This window comes from Lytechinus variegatus, chromosome 1 (assembly GCF_018143015.1).
Source record: "Lytechinus variegatus isolate NC3 chromosome 1, Lvar_3.0, whole genome shotgun sequence".
NCBI classification, from domain to species: domain Eukaryota; kingdom Metazoa; phylum Echinodermata; class Echinoidea; order Temnopleuroida; family Toxopneustidae; genus Lytechinus; species Lytechinus variegatus.
Window position 1 is genome coordinate 33,700,182 of NC_054740.1, and position 22,107 is coordinate 33,722,288.

Here is a 22,107-nt window from a genome sequence, read left to right on the forward strand (position 1 = left end):
CGCATTTGAAGAAATAAATTCCTGCCAGTTACCGGTACCCATTCATCTCACCTGGGTTGAGTGCTGCACAATGTGGATAAATTTCTTGCTGAAGGAAATTACGCCATGGCTGGGATTCGAACCCACAACCCTCTGTTTCAAGTCAGAAGATTTTGTAAATAATAATTTCATGTAAGACAAATTTGTTTAAGCAAATTACTAATTACATAACCAAATAAAACTATTGTTCTATTAACATGGAAATGATACATATTTCATTCAATTTAATAATTGCACTTTGTATCCTCTACGAAAAGCGTCTTATAAATCAAGCTGTCATATTTATTGGACTAGGACTTCACAGTTGCAAGAAAGTCTGAATAGAATGTTCATTTTCTGAGGCGTCCAACATATATCAGATCAAACAACAAGGAAAATTTTAATTCTCCAAACAACCAAATTGCCTCTTTATTTAACTCTCCAAAATATAAAAATATCCCTTGCTCATTGGGGCTTCCTGGAATTCTTATGAAATAAGAAAAAAAGTGGCAGCTTGCAATAGATAATTATAATTATAAAATTTCATGATAATATAACATTCACAATATAAGCCTCTATTTGGCAAAAATCAATTTGAAAGAAAATACATTCTAAATTTTGCTACACCTTTTGTCATAATCATATATTCATAATCATATAAAAGAATTCATAAGTAGTTTTTTTCTTATATAATATAAAAAGATAAACCATTGAACTTAAAAAAGTCAAATGTTTTACAAATTAGTGGATATCAAAGAGGGAATTGTAAATTAATGGCAGTGCAATATCATACATGTATATAAATCTAAATAGCATGCAAATGCAATAAAATGTGATGACATTTTGTACTGTTTTGACTATTTATTGGCAAATTCATTGATAAAGAAAATAATTGGTCTTGTAAAATAGCAGCATGTATCTCATTGGTGGCAATGCAATAATGCAATGTAATAAACAGTACAAATAACTCTCTGTTTAGTACATGAATCGGGAAAATATCAAATCATCATTGAAACCTTCATTGAAATCATCTTCAAATCCTTTCTGTCATGTCATCAAACAATCCCTTCAAGCAATCTTCTTTTGAGTTTCAAAAGTCCCTTTATCAAAACATAATCAGCACCAAGATTAAAAAATAGTACAACTTTAATAGCAACGAAACCATTATATGTATACGTATATAAACAAAATATATACAGCTATCAATTTCATCAGGAAATTTGGAGCATGTTCATGGTAACAATTTCTTGAGAAACAGGATTTTGAAAGTTGATGTTCAGTTACAGAGAAGTATATTCAAATGACTCTATTCAATGCATGTTTCTTTCTCTCTCATGTGGCGCTACTGCATCTCTTTTTTGGGGGGCACAATTTTCCTTGTTGAATATAGTTATAATGTTTTGACCGAGACATTTTGGAAGCCATGTTTCTAGAGACACACATTATCACACTGCATCATTTTGTGGGTTTGAAGCAAGTTTTTACTCAGTGGATAGTCTAATAAGAATCCTACCAACCTGGTTTCAAAATCATGTATAGTAAAGGAAAGTATTACCACAAACACACTCCTAGAGGTACATTTTTACTGCAACTATTACAGCACAGTTATCGCTTCAAAAATTGATAACGTTGTCACTTTACTGGAAGACACAACACAGAGAGTCGAGAGCCTCCTCACCTCTATGCTACTTGAGTAAACTTATCTAACTCCATATCTGTGGTTCCCGACGTTGCCATCGGTTTGTATCCACTCAGCTCCCGGTTCTTCGCCAAAGCAGGTCCCCATTTATCAGAAGGATGCAACACAGCTTTGAGTCGCTGAAAAGCAAAGGAAGGAAACAAGGTTGACTACTGAATTCTGTAATTGCTATATGCTTCGTACAGGGACCACCCAATTCAAGTAGGCAATGGGGTCAGGGATGAGAAAGTGCTATATTGTCGAGTGAATTATTGAGTGATTGATGCAAGAATAGCATCACTAGTTCTTATGCGCTTAAAAGATGTTTGTGCAATTGTTGGAGTGAAAAGTTTGCAAACATCTTTTTTTTGGCTAGCTATTAGGCGGCTTTCTCAAAAGGCTGCAAAAGCCTCAAGTACCTTTCTATTCATTAATTTAATCATATATAATATATTTATATGCATACATCCTACGAAAGGGCGAAGTCTATGAATGGGTTTATACACATAGAGAAGTAAAGACGAAGGTAGAGGGCGTTAAGGCGCATTACAAACATTGAAAGAAGACCAAAAAAAATTTTTTTCAAATAGATTTTTCTACATCTGTGTTTAAGGCGGATTTTTTTGTCTTCTTTCAATCTTCGTAATGCGCCTTAACGCCCTCTACCTTCGTCTTTACATCTATATGTGTATTATGACGGAATAAACCCATTAATAGATTTTGCCCTAACGTAGGATGGAGGCACATTCATTCATTTACTTAATTACTCAGTCATTCATTTATGTATCTATTCATTATTCAGTTTGTTTTATTTCATCCGGATGGTTCTCTATGTATACTTTCTTCAGGTCATTTGCATTCTTGCACATCCACTTGAAAGGTTTTGTCACTAGATTTCTCAGACATTATTGTCCATATCTTAATAATGATTATATGACACCTAGATAGATCCTTTTGATTTGATTGGTTGTTTGATATCGTTCATTCAGCCCATTTTGCAATGACGTCATCAACGGTGCAATTTTGGATCCAGTCATCGTGCAATTTTGGATCCATACAATTTTGTCCATTGCACGCGCACACCGATCCTGCAGCTCATACAGGCACCAGCAGTGCGCATGTTGTAATGACTTAACAATCAACGGACCAAACTCGCACTGCATGAGCATGTATTGCATTGAAATTCATACATTTCATATGAAAAAAAATCAATTTTTAGGTGTCATATAAACCAAATAATGATTTTTTTCCGTGCAATGGACAGAATACTTCATTCGGTGAAAGATGAAATGATCCATTCAGCGAGGCATTGAATGGATCATTTCATATTTTACCGAATGAAGTATTCTGTCCATTGCACTCATAAACATTCATTATTTGTATACTATATAATAATTACATTAAGATTAGATATCAATAAGGCCCTAAAAAAAATAAAGACAAACAGACAAACAAAAAGAAATGAATATGCCTGTTATTCTAGAATCTATCTTTCATTGTTTTGTTAATCATGTGTATGTGAAATAATATTTTGGTTGAAAATAAATGCCTTTACAAGTGAGAGAAAAAAAAGACTTTACTATACTTTGATTTTAATCATTACGATAAGATGTTCATGAACTCACCTGACTTAATGAGCCCTTTTGCCTGATGACACTGTAGAGAGCATATACAAATATCATAATAATGGAGGACATGGTGAGAGCCCATCCAATGCCTTGGGCCCATCCAGGGAAGATATAATCATCATAGTATGCTGGTACCTGATCTATAAAACCAAAGATCATGATTACCTGGAAGGGAGAAAATAAAGAAGACTGGTACTTAATCTATTTGAGGGTGTCAAGGTCGAGCACTTATGACTCTCGACTTTCAATCCTGAGGGACAAGGGTTCTATTCCCAGCAACAGCAGGTTTTCATTCAGCAAGAGATTTACCCAAATTGTACTTCACTCAACCCATGTGAGGTGAATGGGTACCCAGTAAGAAAAATTGCTTTGATTTAATACAGCCGGGGTAATAATATGACACAAAGTGTCGAGTGCAAAAGGGTATAGCAATATTGTAATTGTGCTATTATAAATGGTCAATATTTATTGTTAGTATGAATAGTTCTCACTATTCAGCATTGAAAATTTTGCCAAATAGGTCTCTGGAAGATTGTTCAATGGGATAAATGTTGTTGGCATATCCTACACTTTTAAAACAGTGCCGGCCCAAGTTCAAAAGAAATTTCAACCTTGGATAATCCCCACAAGGATGTACAAAAATTGCATATTCTACATGATTATGCTTGATAAAAAATGCAAGCTCAAGAGCCCCAATGGTCTGTGCTAACATTATTAGTTACCAAAAGGGGTCAAAAATGGTTTTAACTGCATGATTACCAGGCTCTTTTCTCATGCAATAATAGTAAAAATAAATATTGTTATTATCAACAATAATTTTATAAAGCCAAATATGCTGATAAATTCAATATGTAGGCCTACAGTTAAAACTCAATTTTCCACATTCCACAGAGGCATTGGTCTGGATCTGTATGAACTTAATCCATAGTTCAAAACTATTCTACATTCAGAACATTCAGAATAGACTTCAGATTCTATAGATCATAATAACCCTTAGTCGAGGGTTAAGAATACGGGCCAATGCCTCTGGCAGAGTATTCAACGTAAAAATTGTTAACAGATACAATCATTGTCCTTGGAGTACTCACCACAATGGTAATAGGAGTTACAACAAACCAATTGAAGAACCACCAGTAAGGGATGGGTACAGTACCAAACATGTTAGACATATCGTTCATGAATCTCTTACCACCTGTGTATTCCAAAAAAAAAAAACATTTTGATTTATATTCAAATTCAATAAATATAATTGCTAACAAAATAAAACTGATAGAATTTTAAATTGTTTACTTTCATTTCATAATAAAAGTGTACAAGTATTATAAATTTTCAGCATAACATACAGTAAGAAATGGCAAAAATTTTTCCATCATAATGATTAATAAAGATAACATTACTCTAATTCAAATATTACTTATACTTGGAGAACCTTCTCTTTTTATTGTTGAAATTTGTACATGTACAAACTTAATGGCAAAATGAAATTAGGAAGAAAATATGGTAAAGAATTGGACTATATACCATTTAAGCGTAAAAAGGATGGCTCGGATCATTACCTTTTGCTTTTTTTTTAAACTACAATTGTTTCACTAACCTCGGAATGTGAGTGCAGATTCACACAATGAATGATACCCTACTGATAAAATATATGCTATGACATTCCAATCACTCCAAAAATTGTCTGTTAAGGTGACAATATAAATTACTCATGATTAGACCTAAACGCACACTACCATTACTTAACATGTAAATGTGTATATTAATGAATACCCAGCAATCCCTATTAAGTCGTGTAAAAAGGAAAGAAGTACTTGCCATAAATGAACATCGCAAGGACCTCAAAAAGTACAATTAGCATTGGTGTAAAGCCTGCAGAATACCAGTTGAAAAGCTCAAACACATACACTCCACCCTTAAAATTAGAGAGAGGAAGAGAGAAATTGATTGATAGCGCGTTTCAATTTCAGGTTTCATTTTAAAAAAAATTGTGATTCACAAATAAACTGGCAGCTTCTTCATTTGGATATTGATTAAGGGGAAAATATGGAAACAAAGGGAATGTTGCAAGAAACAATTTATGTCCAATAATCCATTGACTTTGCAATTACTTGCTGATATTCTTTTCCATGCTTTACGAAGGTAACAAGGAATATAAGCAATGTTGTGTCTCGTCCACTTGTGAAAGTAACCAGAAATATTGTGATTTGCGAGGGCATGCAACAGAATTGTATCAAAAGTTCATTGTAAAATAACTGGGATGGAATAAAATTTGTTATCAGAGTCTTGCACAGAAACTTAGATGTTGACCTCAAAATGAACACAATATTTGAACACAATAATATGCAGGTCTTCTATGTACATCTACAACCCAAGTTTGGGTGAAAAATTATTTACAGTTGCGGAGTTATGTGTCATAATGTTTGTGATGGACGGACGACATTTGGATCCCTTAGTCTCGCCTTTACCTTCACCTCCACCTACCCACCTGGTGGGCGAGACAAAAACTGATTCCATAAAAATGAAATCGTCAATGATCACCATGATTGATTTTTTTTGTGAAATATACAAATTCATTTTTTATTAGGGTAACTTAACCTTTCAAAAGAACAAGATGTTTGAAAAATTAGGTAAATTTTCATCATTTGTTTGTGAATCAACTCCTGGGAAACAAGCTTAAAGTTATGGTTGATAAAACGAAACATAGAATGATGCTTGAATATTTTATACCTGCATTGTTAGAGGGAGCCCTATCAGCATCATGCCGATACACGTCCCAAGAACAACAAAGAACCTTCTTCTGTGAAAGATGGGGTAGTCTTCCTTGAACTCATCCACAACTGCAGTGATACATGTCTCTAATGTCACAAACTGAGGAGAAAAGAAAAACTGATAGCAATAAATCTTTAAACTTTGCACAGGTAGGATTAGCATATACATGTAGATTTTTTTTAGTTTTAGTACAAAACATGGGGCATGCTCTTAAACTCACAAAAGACTTGGGAGATCCCACAACTATCATCACAGTATCAAATGCCAACAAAAAAAGGTGAAATATCTCAACACTGCCAATGCTGCTTCCTCCATTCTATAAAGCATCCTATCAAACCATCACACAATCTGGTATATCCCACTGCTGCCACCATAAATTCTAAAGCATCCCATCACTGCTATATCACACAATTTGGTGCATCCCACCACTACCACCATATACACCAAAGCATTCCATCAATACCATCATACAATGTGGTGTATCCTATAACTGCCACCATACATACTAAAGCATCCCATCACTCCTCTCACATAATGTGGTGCATCCCATCACTGCCTCCATATACTAAAGCATTCCATCACACACTTTGGTGTATACTACCACTACCACCATATACACTAAAGCATCCCATCAGTGCCTTCATACAATGTGCTGTATCCCACCACTGCCACCATATATACCAAAGCATCCCATCACTGCCATCATACAATGTGGTGTATCCCACCGCTGCCACCATAATGAAGCATCCCATCACCACTATCACACAATGTGGTGTATCCCACTGCTGCCACCATAATCAACATCCCATCACCACTATCACAAAATGTGGTGTATCCCACTGCTGCCACCATAGTGAAGCATCCCATCACCACTATCACACAATGTGGTGTATCCCACCGCTGCCACCATAATGAAGCATCCCATCACCACTACTACACAATGTGGTGTATCCCACCACTGCCACCATAATGAAGCATCCCATCACCACTATCACACAATGTGGTGTATCCCACTGCTGCCACAATAATGAAGCATCCCATCACCACTATCACACAATGTGGTGTATCCCACCACTGCCACCATAATGAAGCATCCCATCACCACTATCACACAATGTGGTGTATCCCACCGCTGCCACCATAATGAAGCATCCCATCACCACTATCACACAATGTGGTGTATCCCACCGCTGCCACCATAATGAAGCATCCCATCACCACTATCACACAATGTGGTGTATCCCACTGCTGCCACCATAGTGAAGCATCCCATCACCACTATCACACAATGTGGTGTATCCCACCGCTGCCACCATAATGAAGCATCCCATCACCACTATTACACAATGTGGTGTATCCCACCGCTGCCACCATAATGAAGCATCCCATCACCACTGTCATACAATGTGGTGTATCCCACCACTGCCACCATAATGAAGCATCCCATCACCACTATCACACAATGTGGTGTATCCCACCACTGCCACCATAATGAAGCATCCCATCACCACTATCACACAATGTGGTGTATCCCACCACTGCCACCATAATGAAGCATCCCATCACAACTATCACACGATGTGGTGTATCCCACCACTGCCAAAATAATGAAGCATTCCATCACTGCCATTACACAATTTTGCCACCACTGACACCATACAATGCATCCCACAAAAAACGAAACCGAGATTTAGCAATCATTTATCATAACTTAATCATAAATACAATAGACAAATGACCTACCAACGTAAAGCTTAGAATCTCCTCTTTCATCTGATACTACTTAGATTATTCCTCTTTCACGCATGAGTGAGCAAAAACAATTTGAAGGATGCCAAAACTCATTTGGCGGGGGGGGGGGTATCTGTATTTTAAAAAGAAAGTCACATGGCTAAAAGCTCAATGTCTAGTCTTTTATTTGATACCTTAATCACAGAAAATGGTCAAGAAGTAAAAAAGTTCTGATCCCTCGAAGCAATGCTTGTATTTCCATAATTTCATTAAAAAACATGTTTTCACCGGTTTCTCACAGAAGCTATCGCACGGTAACAAAAGACTTAATGCAAGGCTGATCGTCAACAAAACAGAGTGTCGAGTGAGTCTGGAGGCTAGCCTGTAAAACCTCTTCATTTCATGAAATTATTGAAAATCAAGCCTTGTTTTCAATAACCAGAACTTTCTTATTTCTGAACCATTTTCTTTAATTGAGGTATCAAATAAAAGAGCAGATATTGAACTTTTTAGGCATGTGATTTTCTTTTTTAAATTCAGATAGCCCCAGCGAAATGACTTTTTGGTATCCCCACTTCAAATTGTTTTTGCTCACTCATGCATGAATGAGAAATAATCTAAGTAATTTCAGATGAAAGAGGAGATTCCAAGCTTTACAATGGTAGGTCATTTGTCTATTGTATTTGTGATTAAGTTATGATAAATCATCGATAAATCTCGGTTTCGATTTTTCTGGGACGCACTGTTTATATCCTCTCTACCACCACACAATTTGCTGTATCCCACCACTACCACCATATTCATATTTCACTTTGGTGTATCCCATCGTTATCAACATATAAGCATCCTTATATCTCTACTATCACACAATTTTGCGTATCCCACCGCTGCTACCATATATTCTAAAGCATCTGATCACTGCAACCATACAATTTAGAGCATCCCAGCACTGCCACTATATAATCTCAAACTTCTCATCACACAATCTGGGGTATCCCACATTATCTGTATTTTCAATATGTATGTAAATACATCTATCATATAAAAATATAGACAGTCTTCATCACTAGCGGTTTTCAAACAAGTGGAATGCCTCTGCATCACGCGATTCAATATGCAACAGTGCTGACTTTGAAAACTACTAACTATAAAATAATTATTCACAAAAAACATCATTCATATGATACAATACTACCTTCATTGATATTTGACCTGGATCATGTGACCTAAAACTTGTCAGTGATACTTGATTACCCCTATATCCGTATTTTACACACTATATCTATAAACTTTGAAAGTTATGACAGCGTATGTAATAATTACCTCTAAAACAGCCAAAGTTCAATGACCTTACTTTGGTCATGTGACCTGAAACTCGCATGACATGTTCAGTGATTGATGACTCTCATTTACAAGTTTTATGAACTAGACCAATATACTTACAGTTATGATGGTACATTGATCTTTGACCTTGGTCATGTGACCTGAAACTTGCACAAGATGTTCAGTGATACTTGGTTACTCTAATGTTCGTGTTTAATGAACTAGACCAATACACTTATAAAGATATGATTGTAATTCAACAAATACCCCCACCATGGCCAAAGTTCATTGACCTTAATGACCTTTGACCTTTATCATGTGACCCGATACTTGCACTGGATGATCAGTAATACTTGATTACTCTTATGTCCAAGTTTCATGAATCAGACCCATATACTTTCAAAGTTATGATGGTAAATCAACAGATACCCCCATTATGGCATTGACCTTTGACCTTGGTCATGTGACCTGAAATTCCCACAGGATGTTCAGTGATACTTGATCACTCTTATGTCCAAGTTTTATGAACTAGATCCATTAACTTTCAAAATAATGATGGTAATTCAACAGATTCAACCTACAATTTTGCCAAAGTTCATTGAACCTAAATGACCTTTGACCTTTGTTCAGTAATACTTGATTAACCTTATGGCCAAGTTTCTAAAACTAGGTCCATATACTTTCTAAGTTTTGCTGTCATTTCAAAAACTTAACCTGCAATTAAGATTTGGTGTTGATGCCACCGCCATCGGAAAAGCGGCGCCTATAGTTTCACTCTGCTATGCAGGTGAGACAAAAAGCACTAAAACCCCATCCTATTTTTGTTTGTTGTTTCAAGATTAACCCGACTCAATTAATTCATTGTAAGCACTTGGGTCTAATGGGAAAAGCACAGTATTAGTAAAATATTTTTTAAAAATAGTATGCTTAACCATTTTGTATAATTTTCCTATCGTCAATAACTGCTAGTGGAAATAGATGTATCCTTCTCCATTGGAAGAACAAGGACAATACTGTCACAATCCCATGTTTCATTTTACAGTTGATGTGATTACCGTACTCTATACCCTACCACCAATGTATATTTCAGGGAAAAAGTTCATACAGAAAGTGGGTTATGTTTATTCTGGAAGTACATGTAGATTTGAAATGCCACATGAACAACTTTGTTATAATTTCCTATCGTTAATACCTGTTAGTGGGAATAGATGTATCCTCCTCCATTGGAAAAACAAGGACAATACTGTCACAATCCCATGTTTCATTCTACAGTTGATGTGAATACCATACTCTATGTCTACCATCAATGTATATTTCAAGGAACAGGTTCATATACAAAGTGGGTTATGTTTATTTTGGAAATAGATATGAAATGGCAGTGTCAAGTGGTGAAAATTACTGACAGAGAACTTTGGACTTTCTTCCCTACTGACCAATGAATTCAATTAAAATCTAAATCAACTTCAGCACAATCAAGCGTTTGCTTTTCCGTTTCCATAATTATAATCATTTTTTTAACATACAATTACCATAGGTGAAAATATTCTATAAGACATCCACACTGATAACATTGTAAGCAAAGTTTAAAAAATGACAAAAAAAATTGATACTCATACTGGAACTGATCCATATTAAAACTCAATAATACTACCTTATCTTTCTAATATGCTTTTCACATTGCATTTCCTTAACCCCATACTATCCTTAACCCCGGACTATCCTTAACCCCATACTATCTTTCTTAACCCCATACTATCTGCTTTAATAGCCAGGGTTAATGCCTTAACCCCAGACTATCCCACAGCTCATGAATATTGATTATTTTACCATATAGAGCATGATTAACATGCAATTTCGACTTCTGTGATTGGCTATTGCTTAGCCCACTTTTTCTTAGCCCAGTTTCATTTCACACTGCATCTGCTAGCACAGCGACTGCTATTTTGCTGGGCCAGATAGTACCATATTATTTACCGTGCTAGCCCACTTTGCTAAAATGTAGTGTGAAAATGAAGTGGGCTAAGCTTAACCCCAGGATATTGGTGGGGCAAAGGTCCCCCCCTAGTCCCACCAATTTCCTGGGGTTAAAGAAAAAAAGTACAGTGTGAAAAGCATGCTGTAATGTTATGTGGGAAAATTCCTATAAGGAGAAACTTGAAACCTTGTTTTATCATCTCTACTTTGGTATTCCTCTCATGCATTTAATCTTAACATTTTTCATTAATAAATTTCATTTTAATTCAGTTAAAATCTTTTTGACAAGCATTTCAAGATTTTCATTAGAGTTTTCTCAGTTTCAATATCATATGTTTAAAAAATTGTATATGTACATGTATATATGTATGTGTTTTCAAAATTAAAGAGATATCAATTTTTTAAGGTCACATTTTCCAACTCATTACGAAAATGTCCCGTTTGATTCTCGACCTCACTTCGGACTGCAAACTGCGGTTTTATACCCCGATTCGCGTTTGGAAACTTTTCCAACCCCGATAAACCCATCTTGGCCAGGTAATCCCCTTGTCTCGATTTCACCACCACGGGCCAGCTAAATGAGCGTTGAGCCAAGGACGAAATGATAAACAACGCTGTGCTATTACGTAAGACTTGTCTGCCTGTAGAAGGATCTTCGGAATGAAATTATTGTATTCGATATTAAACACGTTTTCAAAGGCATATTACATTCAGACATCCAATGCTAGTCCATTTTCAATTTCGAACGAAGAAAATCGACCTTGAAATAAGGAAGTAAGCGAATAAAAATTACGGTATGCTTAGCAGCATGCAAGGACCGCGATGCATGCATAGTTTCTGTCCGTCCAGCAAGAAAATGGGTTCACTCGCGCAATGATACAGTCTTAACGTTCGAAAAATAGTAGTAATGGCATACCAAAATACAAAGTATAATAATCATGCTGCTGATATGCACAAAAATATGAAATCATTATTTTTTTTACCCCAAAGTCTTATTCATAATTTAAATACAAACTATGCCTGTAACTATTTTTTTAATCGCAGACGTATTATTGCACCATACGTGGTTCTCCGGTAAACTGCCCATGTGCGCTGCATCCATTCCACCGTTTGTTTTGGGTCGTTTTAGTTTCCACCATTAAATGTCTGACTTAGGTATGTTGTGCTAATTTTTTTGTAAGTCAAAATGTTCAAAATTTGTCATTTTGCTAATATGAGGTGATTAAAATTAGCGCCCTGTCCTTTTTGTCGGGAGAAAGAGAGAGAGAGAAATAGAGATGGGGTGGAATTTCCACCCCATCTCTATTTCCCTCTATATATCTTTAACAAGGGCGCCGGAAGCGAGGGGGGGGGGGCAGGGGGGCACTTGCCCCCCCCCCCCAATAAATTTTTTTGGGGGGGGCAAAACGAGATTTTGCCCCCCCCCCCCATGTGCCCCCCTGAAAGTAGAAAAATGATAAATTATCAAATAATTAAAGGACAAAAGTATACGATGAAGGCACTTTTATGCCCAAAAATTGTCATTTCTATTGTCAAAAATGAACAATTTTGCCCCTGACGGGGCAATTACATTATCATAGTAAGCCTGGCGTCTTTTGACGAACAGTTCCTCTGTGAAACATACCTTTGAAAAGCCCCTTTTCCATCTTATTACAGTGTGATAACGTTTAACCTTTTAATGAATACATTTCAGACTAAAACCGAATGGCAAGCTAATTTTGTTTAATATCTAAACCTACAAATTATGAAAAAGATGGATATCTTCTTAGATAAATGATTTGATTTTATATATTTCGATCCAAAAAAGTGAAAAAAAATCAAGCACGTTTTGAAATAAAGAGATGGCTGTGTATTTATGCAAAGCGCAAGCGATTTTATTATTTTTATAACATGTCCTGAAAGTTTTCTTTTTTCCCAATTATTCACCTCCCTTCCATCATTCAACTTTCTTCCCGGTCCTATCTTTCTTCTTATTTTTCGCCTCACCTTCCGCCGCTTCGCCCCTTGATCTACCTATGATGACCCCTCCCACGGCAGGAATTTTGTGTAAAAATGGAGTATAAGTCTCGTTAATAGAGTGTTTAAAAACAAATTTGGGGGATAAAGCATAGTTAAAGTTCATTGTGAAGGATTAATCATAACTCATGAAAACTATTCTTTATACTGAGTACGCAAACAATGAAAATATTCTCAGTATATTCCAAGTAAATTTGGAATAAAGGGAAAGTGAATTGGATTAACAAAGGTATGATTTTACTGGGTATGGAACATTCTCGTCTAACCGTCTATGCACTAAATTCAGAGGCGATTTTCTTTTTTCATCATTTTTATTAGTTATGAAATTGACAATGGCCATCGATGTCATCAATGTCATCACTCTTTGGCTGTATATAGGGCTAGATGAGAGTTGGAGAATAGTTGGGCCGGTATGCCTTTTCTTTTCCTAACCAAGTTCTTAACAAAAACTATCTGTTTATATATATTTCGAAATTCGAGGATATAATTTCGATTTGAAATTATGTATTTTTCCATAATAAAAGAGCACAAATAGTAGGGGGACATTTGATATTATGTACCCCTTTCCAAAATGGTAGGGGGACGCGTCCCCCCTGTCCCCCTGGGATTTCCGCCCATGGTGATGGGGGAGCTTTTGCATTTTCTAGAATAAAATTGAAAGATTTCGTGCACACTTTGGGTGAATTTTGCCCTCTCGATCGGTGGCCCCCGGATGCATACGGTCATGTTTGTCATCTTAAAGTCTTTAAAAGGCCTATATTACATTGGTTTAAAACAATAGAGTTTGCAATAAGGCTCGTAATTTGCTGGAACTGCGACCCTGATCATGAAGAAACACCAGTCTGGGTCAGAAGGGAGGAAACAGGATCAAAAAGAACCCCAAGACTGTTTAATTCTCAAGAAATTTATTTTTGAATGCTCTTAGAAACGCAACTTTTACACTCAATTTTTACACCCTCAACCACACCCTCTCCCGCTCGATCGCTTCCGTATCTCACGCTTTCAAAAATATTGTGCCCCCTTCGGGATTTTGCCCCCCCCCCCAAAAAAAAAAAAAAAAAAAAAAAACTGAAAGTGTTCCGGCACGCCTTGGTGGAAACAAATCTGAAAGAAAACATGAAACCAAGAAAGGTATTTCAGAGGGAGGTTTACCGTATACACAGGCTATAGGCCTACAAAATAAGAACAATAATGGGAGATAAAGAAGATCACCTGCTAATAACGCATGTGAATTAGAAAACGTTCTGAATAGATATGAATAGAACATTTATGCTATCCATTGTGATTCATAATGCTGGTCTTTGTATTTTAATGTTCTATGTATAGGCCTACACCTCAGCTTTGAGAAAAGGACATTCATAGGCCTTACTACAGATATGATTGGCAAATGCACGTTCTTTAGAGGTGTAGATCAAAAGGGGGTGGATGAAGAAAATAAGTCTAGAAAGAAAAGAATTAGACAGCCAGACAGAGAGAAAGAAGGAAAGAAAGGAAGGAAGAAAATAAGTCTAGAAAGAAAAGAATTAGACAGCCAGACAGAGAGAAAGAAGGAAAGAAAGGAAGGAAGAAAGAAAGAAAGGAAGGAAGAGAGAGAGAAAGAAAGAGAGAAAGAAAGAAAGAAAAAAGAAAGGAAGGAAGGGAGAGAGAGAAAGAAAGAAAGAAAGAAAGAAGGAAGGAAAGAAAGAAAGAAGGAAGGAAAGAAAGAAAGAAAGAAAAAACTTTCTATCAACGCGTGTATACATCCATGGCCATGCGCTCGCCGGAACTACACACATTGCAATCCATCGTGTGTGGCCCCCTGCTGTGACCGTAGATGCTGGGGTGAATTATCTTCGCGGACCGAGGTCAAGAAACAGGTGTTTCTATACTTAAATTTAATCTCTTGAGGGCAATAGGATTTGTATTACTGGGAGAAGATATTTGTTGATAAGGAAAAATGGGGTATACAGCCCTCAAACGAGAGATTTTCGACCTGTTAAGGCTGTTGTTTGGAAGGTCAATTCTGAATCTTTAAATTGAATTTTAAAATGCAAATGTACGTAGTGAATCCTAAAACCTTCTATCATACCATTTCATTTTCTTTGTATTTATTATGTAATATACATGTATACCTGCATCATGCAATTAAAACATTATTGTATGCTTCCAATTATCACCATCTGTACATTATCAACATTACAACATTGCAACATTGCATATTCTATTTTGAAATTCCTTGAACTGTACATCTCTATAGTTTTGCACTACTCCTCCCTTTTTATTCTTTTATTGTTCCATGTTTTACCCTGGGAGTTTGAAGGCTAGTTTTGCTTCCTTCCTTTTACCTCTACATTGCTCTTTCAATTTCATTGTTGAAACAAACAACACCAACACTGGATAAACATTTTAGCAAAAAAGGTTTTAAAAAGAGGTCATACATGTGTTCTCACTATCCGCATGTTAGCTAATTCTGTCAATGTTCCAGTCAGCCAAACTTTTTTTAACATCATATCATGCAGCATGTATCCTCTATTTACTACAATAGCAGTCCTATGCCTTTCCTTCAACAATACTGACCTAGCATAGTACACCAGCCAACACAGATTTGAACTTGAGGTACCATTTAGCCGATTGCAAATGTAACAAACCTGTTTTCAAAGGGTTAATTTTCCCAATCACAAGAATGCAAGAAAAGAATATAACATCAGAGTGATATGACAAAAATTAGTAGAAAGAAAACAGTATCTGGAGAGGTATACTGATGTCACATATTGGATGAAATTGGGCCCATGCAATTCCCCCCAAAATAAGACTAGATCTTACCTCACTGTCTAGTCCTAAAGTAATAAGCATGAAGAAGAAAAGAAAAGCCCAGAGCTGAGGAAGGGGTAGTCTAGACAAGGCTTCAGGGTAGGCTACAAAGGCAAGTCCAGGTCCTAATGAGATAATGGGAACAAATAGGTAGGTTTCAATGAGAAATATCATGCCCTGTCTTTGCACATTACCTATTCTCACTATCTATTTTTTTCATTTTCTCTCATATTGTGTACAATCAAAACAAGACTTTAATCAATGAAACTTATACAAGCAGAATTCCCCAAAACAAATTTCAAGATGAGGGCACTGCATTACAACAACCATTGGGTATATTCGTATAAAACATTGCTTATATCACATTAACATCCATCTCACTTTATATAAAAGGACTAGTGCTTTTCTAGTGGAGCTTCATTACAGCTCTTGTACATTCCGCTTCCCAAGCCCGATTGTGGTTTGAAAACTCATCATTTCCATATCTTCTAATCATTTAGGAGCTATATCACACCTTAATGTAATGGGAATGAAATAAGACAGGGCAGGGGGGCTGCAGCCTACCTGATGATACTACATCTTCAATGTTTGCTCCTGTTTCATGAGCCATGTACCCCAGTACTGAGAAGATCACAAAGCCTGCTAGGATGCTGGTGAAAGACCCAGAGCATACGATAATCAGAGCATCCCTAAAATAAACAAGAGACAAAAAAACATTCATCGATCTTGAACTAGCTGCTAGTGTGAACAGTCAACAAGTGGGGCGATTCTTACAGCTACTCAATTTGATTTTACATATGATGTGATCAACGAGATGCCGATATAATTTCCTGACATTTTTACACGTTGCCAACCAGATCCAGGTGGTTCCTGTACAAAACCATGTGAATCACATGTATGATTTAAAGTTCAACAGGTTAAGGCCCGGTCACATATAGGCGACGCACGAGGGGCGCATGGCCCACGTGTTGAATTTTTGCAGTTTTGGTCAATGCGTTGTTACTCGCTAGATCTGCGCAATTGTTCGTTAAGCGTTCGACGAGCGCGTTTTACCAACGTTATGTATTCGACGCTCTCCGCTTGTGCGTCGTGATATTTTGAGCATGCTCAAAAATATGCGCAGAGCTCGACGCATGACTCTATACGCCATGAAGTCGCCATACATTCGCAAAGCGCGCTAGACCAACGCTAGACATACGCTGAGCCTACGTTGACTATCCGTCGCAAGTTCGGCGGCTGATTTCGAACGAACAACTGGCGCACACATAACGTGCTTTCCAACGAACACGCAACGAATATGAACGAGCTGAACGAGTGCTGGACGAGTGCTGAACATGTCTCTAACGCACACAACGTTCTTCTTGCGTGTTCCTAACATATACCTGACGTGTGCCTAGCGTGTATTCGGCACCAACTCCTCATCACTTCTCTTCCAGCCCTCAAAAGAATCACCTCGGAAGATGGATGATCCTGACATTCAATTGAAATATAAAATTGCATTTCTCCAACATCAGCATAACCTAATGGCACTGACTATTCACCAACTACAAGTCTCCAGAAGGAGAAAGGAAAAAAGTCAACGAAGATACTGGGTCCGACCCTGGATCGGAAGGAGAAGACAGTTTGGCTTGTATGATCAACTTCTTGTAGAGCTTCGCAACGAAGACCAGGCAGCCTTCAAAAATTTCATGCGAATGCCACCAGAGATGTTCGACGAACTGCTAACAAGAGTGGGCCCGAGTATCACCAAACAGAATACAACCTACAGAGATGCCCTCGATCCTGGCCTGAAGCTTGCTCTCACCCTTCGACATCTTGCGTCTGGGACCAAGTATCGCTCAATGTCCTATGGATGGAGAATCCCTCACAATACCATATCCCTGCTCATCCCAGAAGTGTGCCAGGCCATCATCGAAGAGTACAAGGGTGAGATGATGAAGTGTCCCACCACTCCCGATGAGTGGCGTGCCATATCTGACCAGTTCATGGAGAAGTGGAACTTCCCCCATACCTGTGGTGCTCTCGATGGAAAGCATGTCAGCTGCAAATGTCCTCCAAACAGTGGTTCTCTTTACTATAACTACAAAGGATTCTACTCCGTTGTCCTCATGGCGCTCGTAGATGCAGATTATCGCTTCATCTGGGTAGACATTGGTGGTATGGGATCGGCATCGGACGCTCAGATCTACAATGCTTCTGAGCTGAGAGAATGTGTTGAAGATGGCAGTTTAGGCCTCCCGGATCCCGATCCTCTTCCCAACGACAACCAGGATGTACCATACTTTTTCGTCGGCGACGATGCATTTGCTCTACGCCCTAACATGATGAAGCCGTACAATCTTAGAGGTATGACGCAGTCGGAGCGCATCTTCAATTATCGGCTTTCCCGAGCCAGAAGGGTTGTCGAAAATGCCTTCGGCATTCTGTCCAACAGGTTTCAAGTTCTCCTGACCACAATGCAGCAGCAGCCAGCTACCGTCAAGCTCATTGTCACGGCATGCATCATCCTCCACAACTTGATGAGGACAAGGTACCCAGGTATGCAGAACCAGCAGCTTGACCGTGCCGAGAACCTTGGTCATGACTACGTCCCAGGAGCATGGAGATCAGGCCTTAACATGCAAGACACCATCTCTGTCGCTGGCAGCAATACCTCCAGCAGGGAAGGAAAAAGGCAGAGGAATCTTATCAAGCACTGGGTCAACTCCGAAGCCGGTGCCGTTCCATGGCAGGACAAAATGATATAGACAACATTTATGTGAACAGTTCGGGCAGCTATTATTATACAGAGATGTGATTGATGATGGTTGATTAATGCTTTGTACTATTTCATTCCATTCTTTATAAACTGTTTATTTGACAAGCATGCACTTGCAAACATACATAATTATACAAACTCACACACACACACACTCTCACTAACAGCGCAAATAATTTTGAACACAAATCCACACACACTTTTCTCCTACATGTGTCTATTCTTAGTTTTTTTTTTCATATTTCCCCTCTCTTTACCTTTTGGCTCTTCTTTGTAAAGTATTAAAAATATTATGTATAGTGATATTCAAATCTGCCGGAAACCTTTTTTTTCAAAAATTAACTTTTGTTTTCCCTGCCTGATAAAAAGACACTGATTTGAATGTAAAATATTTTCAAACTATTTTCGTTGGTAGTGTAAGTAACAAAATATATTTTCTTAATAACACAGTATTATTTCTACAAATGTATGCATTGCTTTATAGGATTTTTTTCTTTTTTACTGGATATGACCCGAGTCTTTTTTACCAAATGTGTTCTAATGTACTTCTGCTCCCATTTTCCTGATATTCCTTTCAATTCCTATTATTTCTTTTTTTATTATTCATGTCCTCTCTTTAATTATGTAATTATATTTTGTAATTATCATAAATTAGATCTATTTCAAGAACTAAATGTATTCGCGTTTTTATATTTCCATTTCATTGATTATTATGTCGACTTGTATATTGTGTAGATCCAACTTGCATGTTGCAGAAGTATAAGTTTAATAAACACATTTTCATGTAGTTTGACAAGAAACAGGACTGTGTTGTATTTATTCATTGCACCAATTGTTTTTATTAAAGGCCTTGCAAAGTTGATTAGTTATACCACCATCCACTTTTTATTGGGAGGAAGGAAGGGGGGGGGGTACAAAACCGAAATGGAATAAACTAAAATCATTATAAGTGTTTTCTTTCTTAGCATTACTATAACATTAAAATCTTTGTCTCAATCTTTTGCATAAAATTTTGAATTTATTAACTTGACAAGTCCCCTTCATGCTTGACCCATTAAACTCAAGATTTAGTTTACCATAGTTACTATATCAGTTTTCATTGTTTATTGGTATGATTTGAAGCTATTCCGGTAATAGCAAATCAATAGTTTAAACAATATAAACGAACAAAAATGAACAAAAAAGAGGTACAAGCACTGAAACTTTAATTGAGATACTTGTTCAAGAGGGATAGTTTCCATAATCTACTGTACATTAAACAAGACGTGTTATAATGAGAAGGAAAAAATCGATTGATTATGGTGAAATAAACATTTTACTATGTTCAATAACCAACGCTTTCTCTTTTGACATTTTTGTAATATTAAAATCGAATACAAAGCAAATTGTTTAACAGTTGAAATGAGAGGTTGATAACAATCATTTACCAAGACTTCCATTACCACTTGCTTTCAATCTACACTGTCAACGTGAGAAATGGGCAAACACAAAGCGTATTATTTCAATTAAACATATTAACAATGAAATATGCATTAAAAAGCAAAACTGTCCTTGTGCATCATTCTATAGCGTCCCTCCCAATCTTGATCAAGACTGATTCTCTCCGGCACCAGACATAGTAGGAGTATTTATATCCCTGGGTGTCATCTGGCCCGAGGTCGGAGATGCCATCTGGGGAGCGTTTCATCAATATTTTCATCCGACAAGTTATCTGACATTTTCCCATGATTTTGATTGGCTGTAAGGCACTGTTCCTATGGTAACTGTCGGATGAAATGGGACTTGTCGGATAAGGGATAAAATGTCCGACAAGTACTTTCATGAAACGCCCCCCTGAGCTGACCTGAGGTTCTTTTTAGTTTTGCAGCCACAGTCACGTGACTAGAAGTTTTCGGTCGCCGGCTGCGCGTTGAATGCGCAGTGCATGCGCTAGCCATTCGTTCAACACGCTCGCAATACGTGATGCACTCGTTGGGAGGTTTTGTATATGCGCCCTTTGTACGGTCAGTATGCGCCAAGTATACGTGCAGCGCGTTAGCAATATGTTATGTATTCGTTGCAAGTTCGCTAGCCTTTCACAAATTCTGACAGGAGTTGAGCGCACAACGACGCACTGGTCCTATTTTTCAATTTTCAATGCGCGGGTCGTGCGTCGGGCTATATGTGACCGGGCCTTTAGCAAATGACTCTCATTTCTGATAAATACTTGTGACAAACCTAACTTAACAATTTCATCTGTTACTTTAAAACATATGAAAAAGTGATAGAGAATTACACTTGGTTTGCCACATTTTAGGAATAATCTAATGAACAATATCTTGACACAACCACCCCTTCAAAAGTCATAAACTTAGATTCTCAATTTTTATTTTATTTTGTTCTTATTCTCAACAGGAAGGCATATATTCACCAATGGTGAGATGAATATAACTTTGGGATCAATATAACGTTGGGATCAACATAATTCAAGCAATATACACAATGAAATGTGCAATGATTTTCCATTCGTAGAATTTTATATTATCTTTAAACACTGTAAACATTTAACGATTTCAGGTCAACAACAAAATGGGGGGTGACCAAGTGCAGAAGCTATTTGATAGTAGTTTTTTTTTATAACAAGATACTCTTGAAACACATCATGATAAGATCCCAACTGTATTCAAGCAAATTATAAACTCTGGTGTCTGGACTGTAAATATTTTTCCAGTAACAACATGATTTGGGCAGAATTCTTTCTATTCCTTCAGTAGTTGTGTTTGAACACAATGAAAGAGAAATCTTGGAGAAAGGTTTGAAAAGGGAATGCCGATCTCTGTATTTCACCTAATGTGGGAATAGGTAGTCAATATATCCTGGAGGCAGTAAATGGTGCTGTACCATACAATTAAATAATATAATTCAAACATTTTCTTAAGGAAAAAAATATGTAAACCAAAACATTTGTATCCAACATTTGACACTGCAATGCCGATTGGTTGCATGTTCATGGTATATTATGCCTTGTTTTGCACACAGGAATACCCTGGATTTTATAACATCTCCTTGAACTTATCTATCAAAACCTTTATACTCTTGGCATATATCTGAAATTGTTTTTCCATGTAAAAATACCCTCAATGTTTGTAATATTCCAAGGCCCTTATAACAGACTGTACAGAATATGCCATTTAATAGGATATTTTGAAATATGACATGAAATATATCTATTACATAGGATGCATGAACTTTTGAGGCCAGACAAAACAGAATACCAGATGGCATAATCTTCTGATGTACCAGGCATACCACGACTGATAAGTAGCATCAATATCATCAAAATCTGTTTTAGTTTCCAAACAGAATAGAATATTTACTGACTACCCTTCTTACCAAACTTCTGACCCTACAAAACATATGAAAATATTGATTTGTAACTTTCG

The 22,107-nt window shown here is 37.0% G+C and overlaps 1 protein-coding gene across 1 annotated transcript in view; it reads right to left on the bottom strand.

The window, feature by feature from the left end:
* Positions 1-787: 787 nt before the first annotated feature.
* The window catches only part of LOC121412006 (sodium- and chloride-dependent glycine transporter 1-like), a 36,502-nt gene continuing 15,182 nt past the window's right edge, over positions 788-22,107 (bottom strand). The window contains exons 4-10 of the mRNA XM_041604922.1: positions 16,492-16,616; positions 15,940-16,052; positions 6,052-6,192; positions 5,140-5,236; positions 4,413-4,516; positions 3,322-3,489; positions 788-1,836 (exon numbers count right to left, since the gene is read on the bottom strand). Coding sequence (XP_041460856.1) covers positions 1,699-1,836; positions 3,322-3,489; positions 4,413-4,516; positions 5,140-5,236; positions 6,052-6,192; positions 15,940-16,052; positions 16,492-16,616 — 886 coding nt within the window. The 3' untranslated portion in view covers positions 788-1,698. The remainder of the gene's footprint in view (positions 1,837-3,321; positions 3,490-4,412; positions 4,517-5,139; positions 5,237-6,051; positions 6,193-15,939; positions 16,053-16,491; positions 16,617-22,107) is intronic.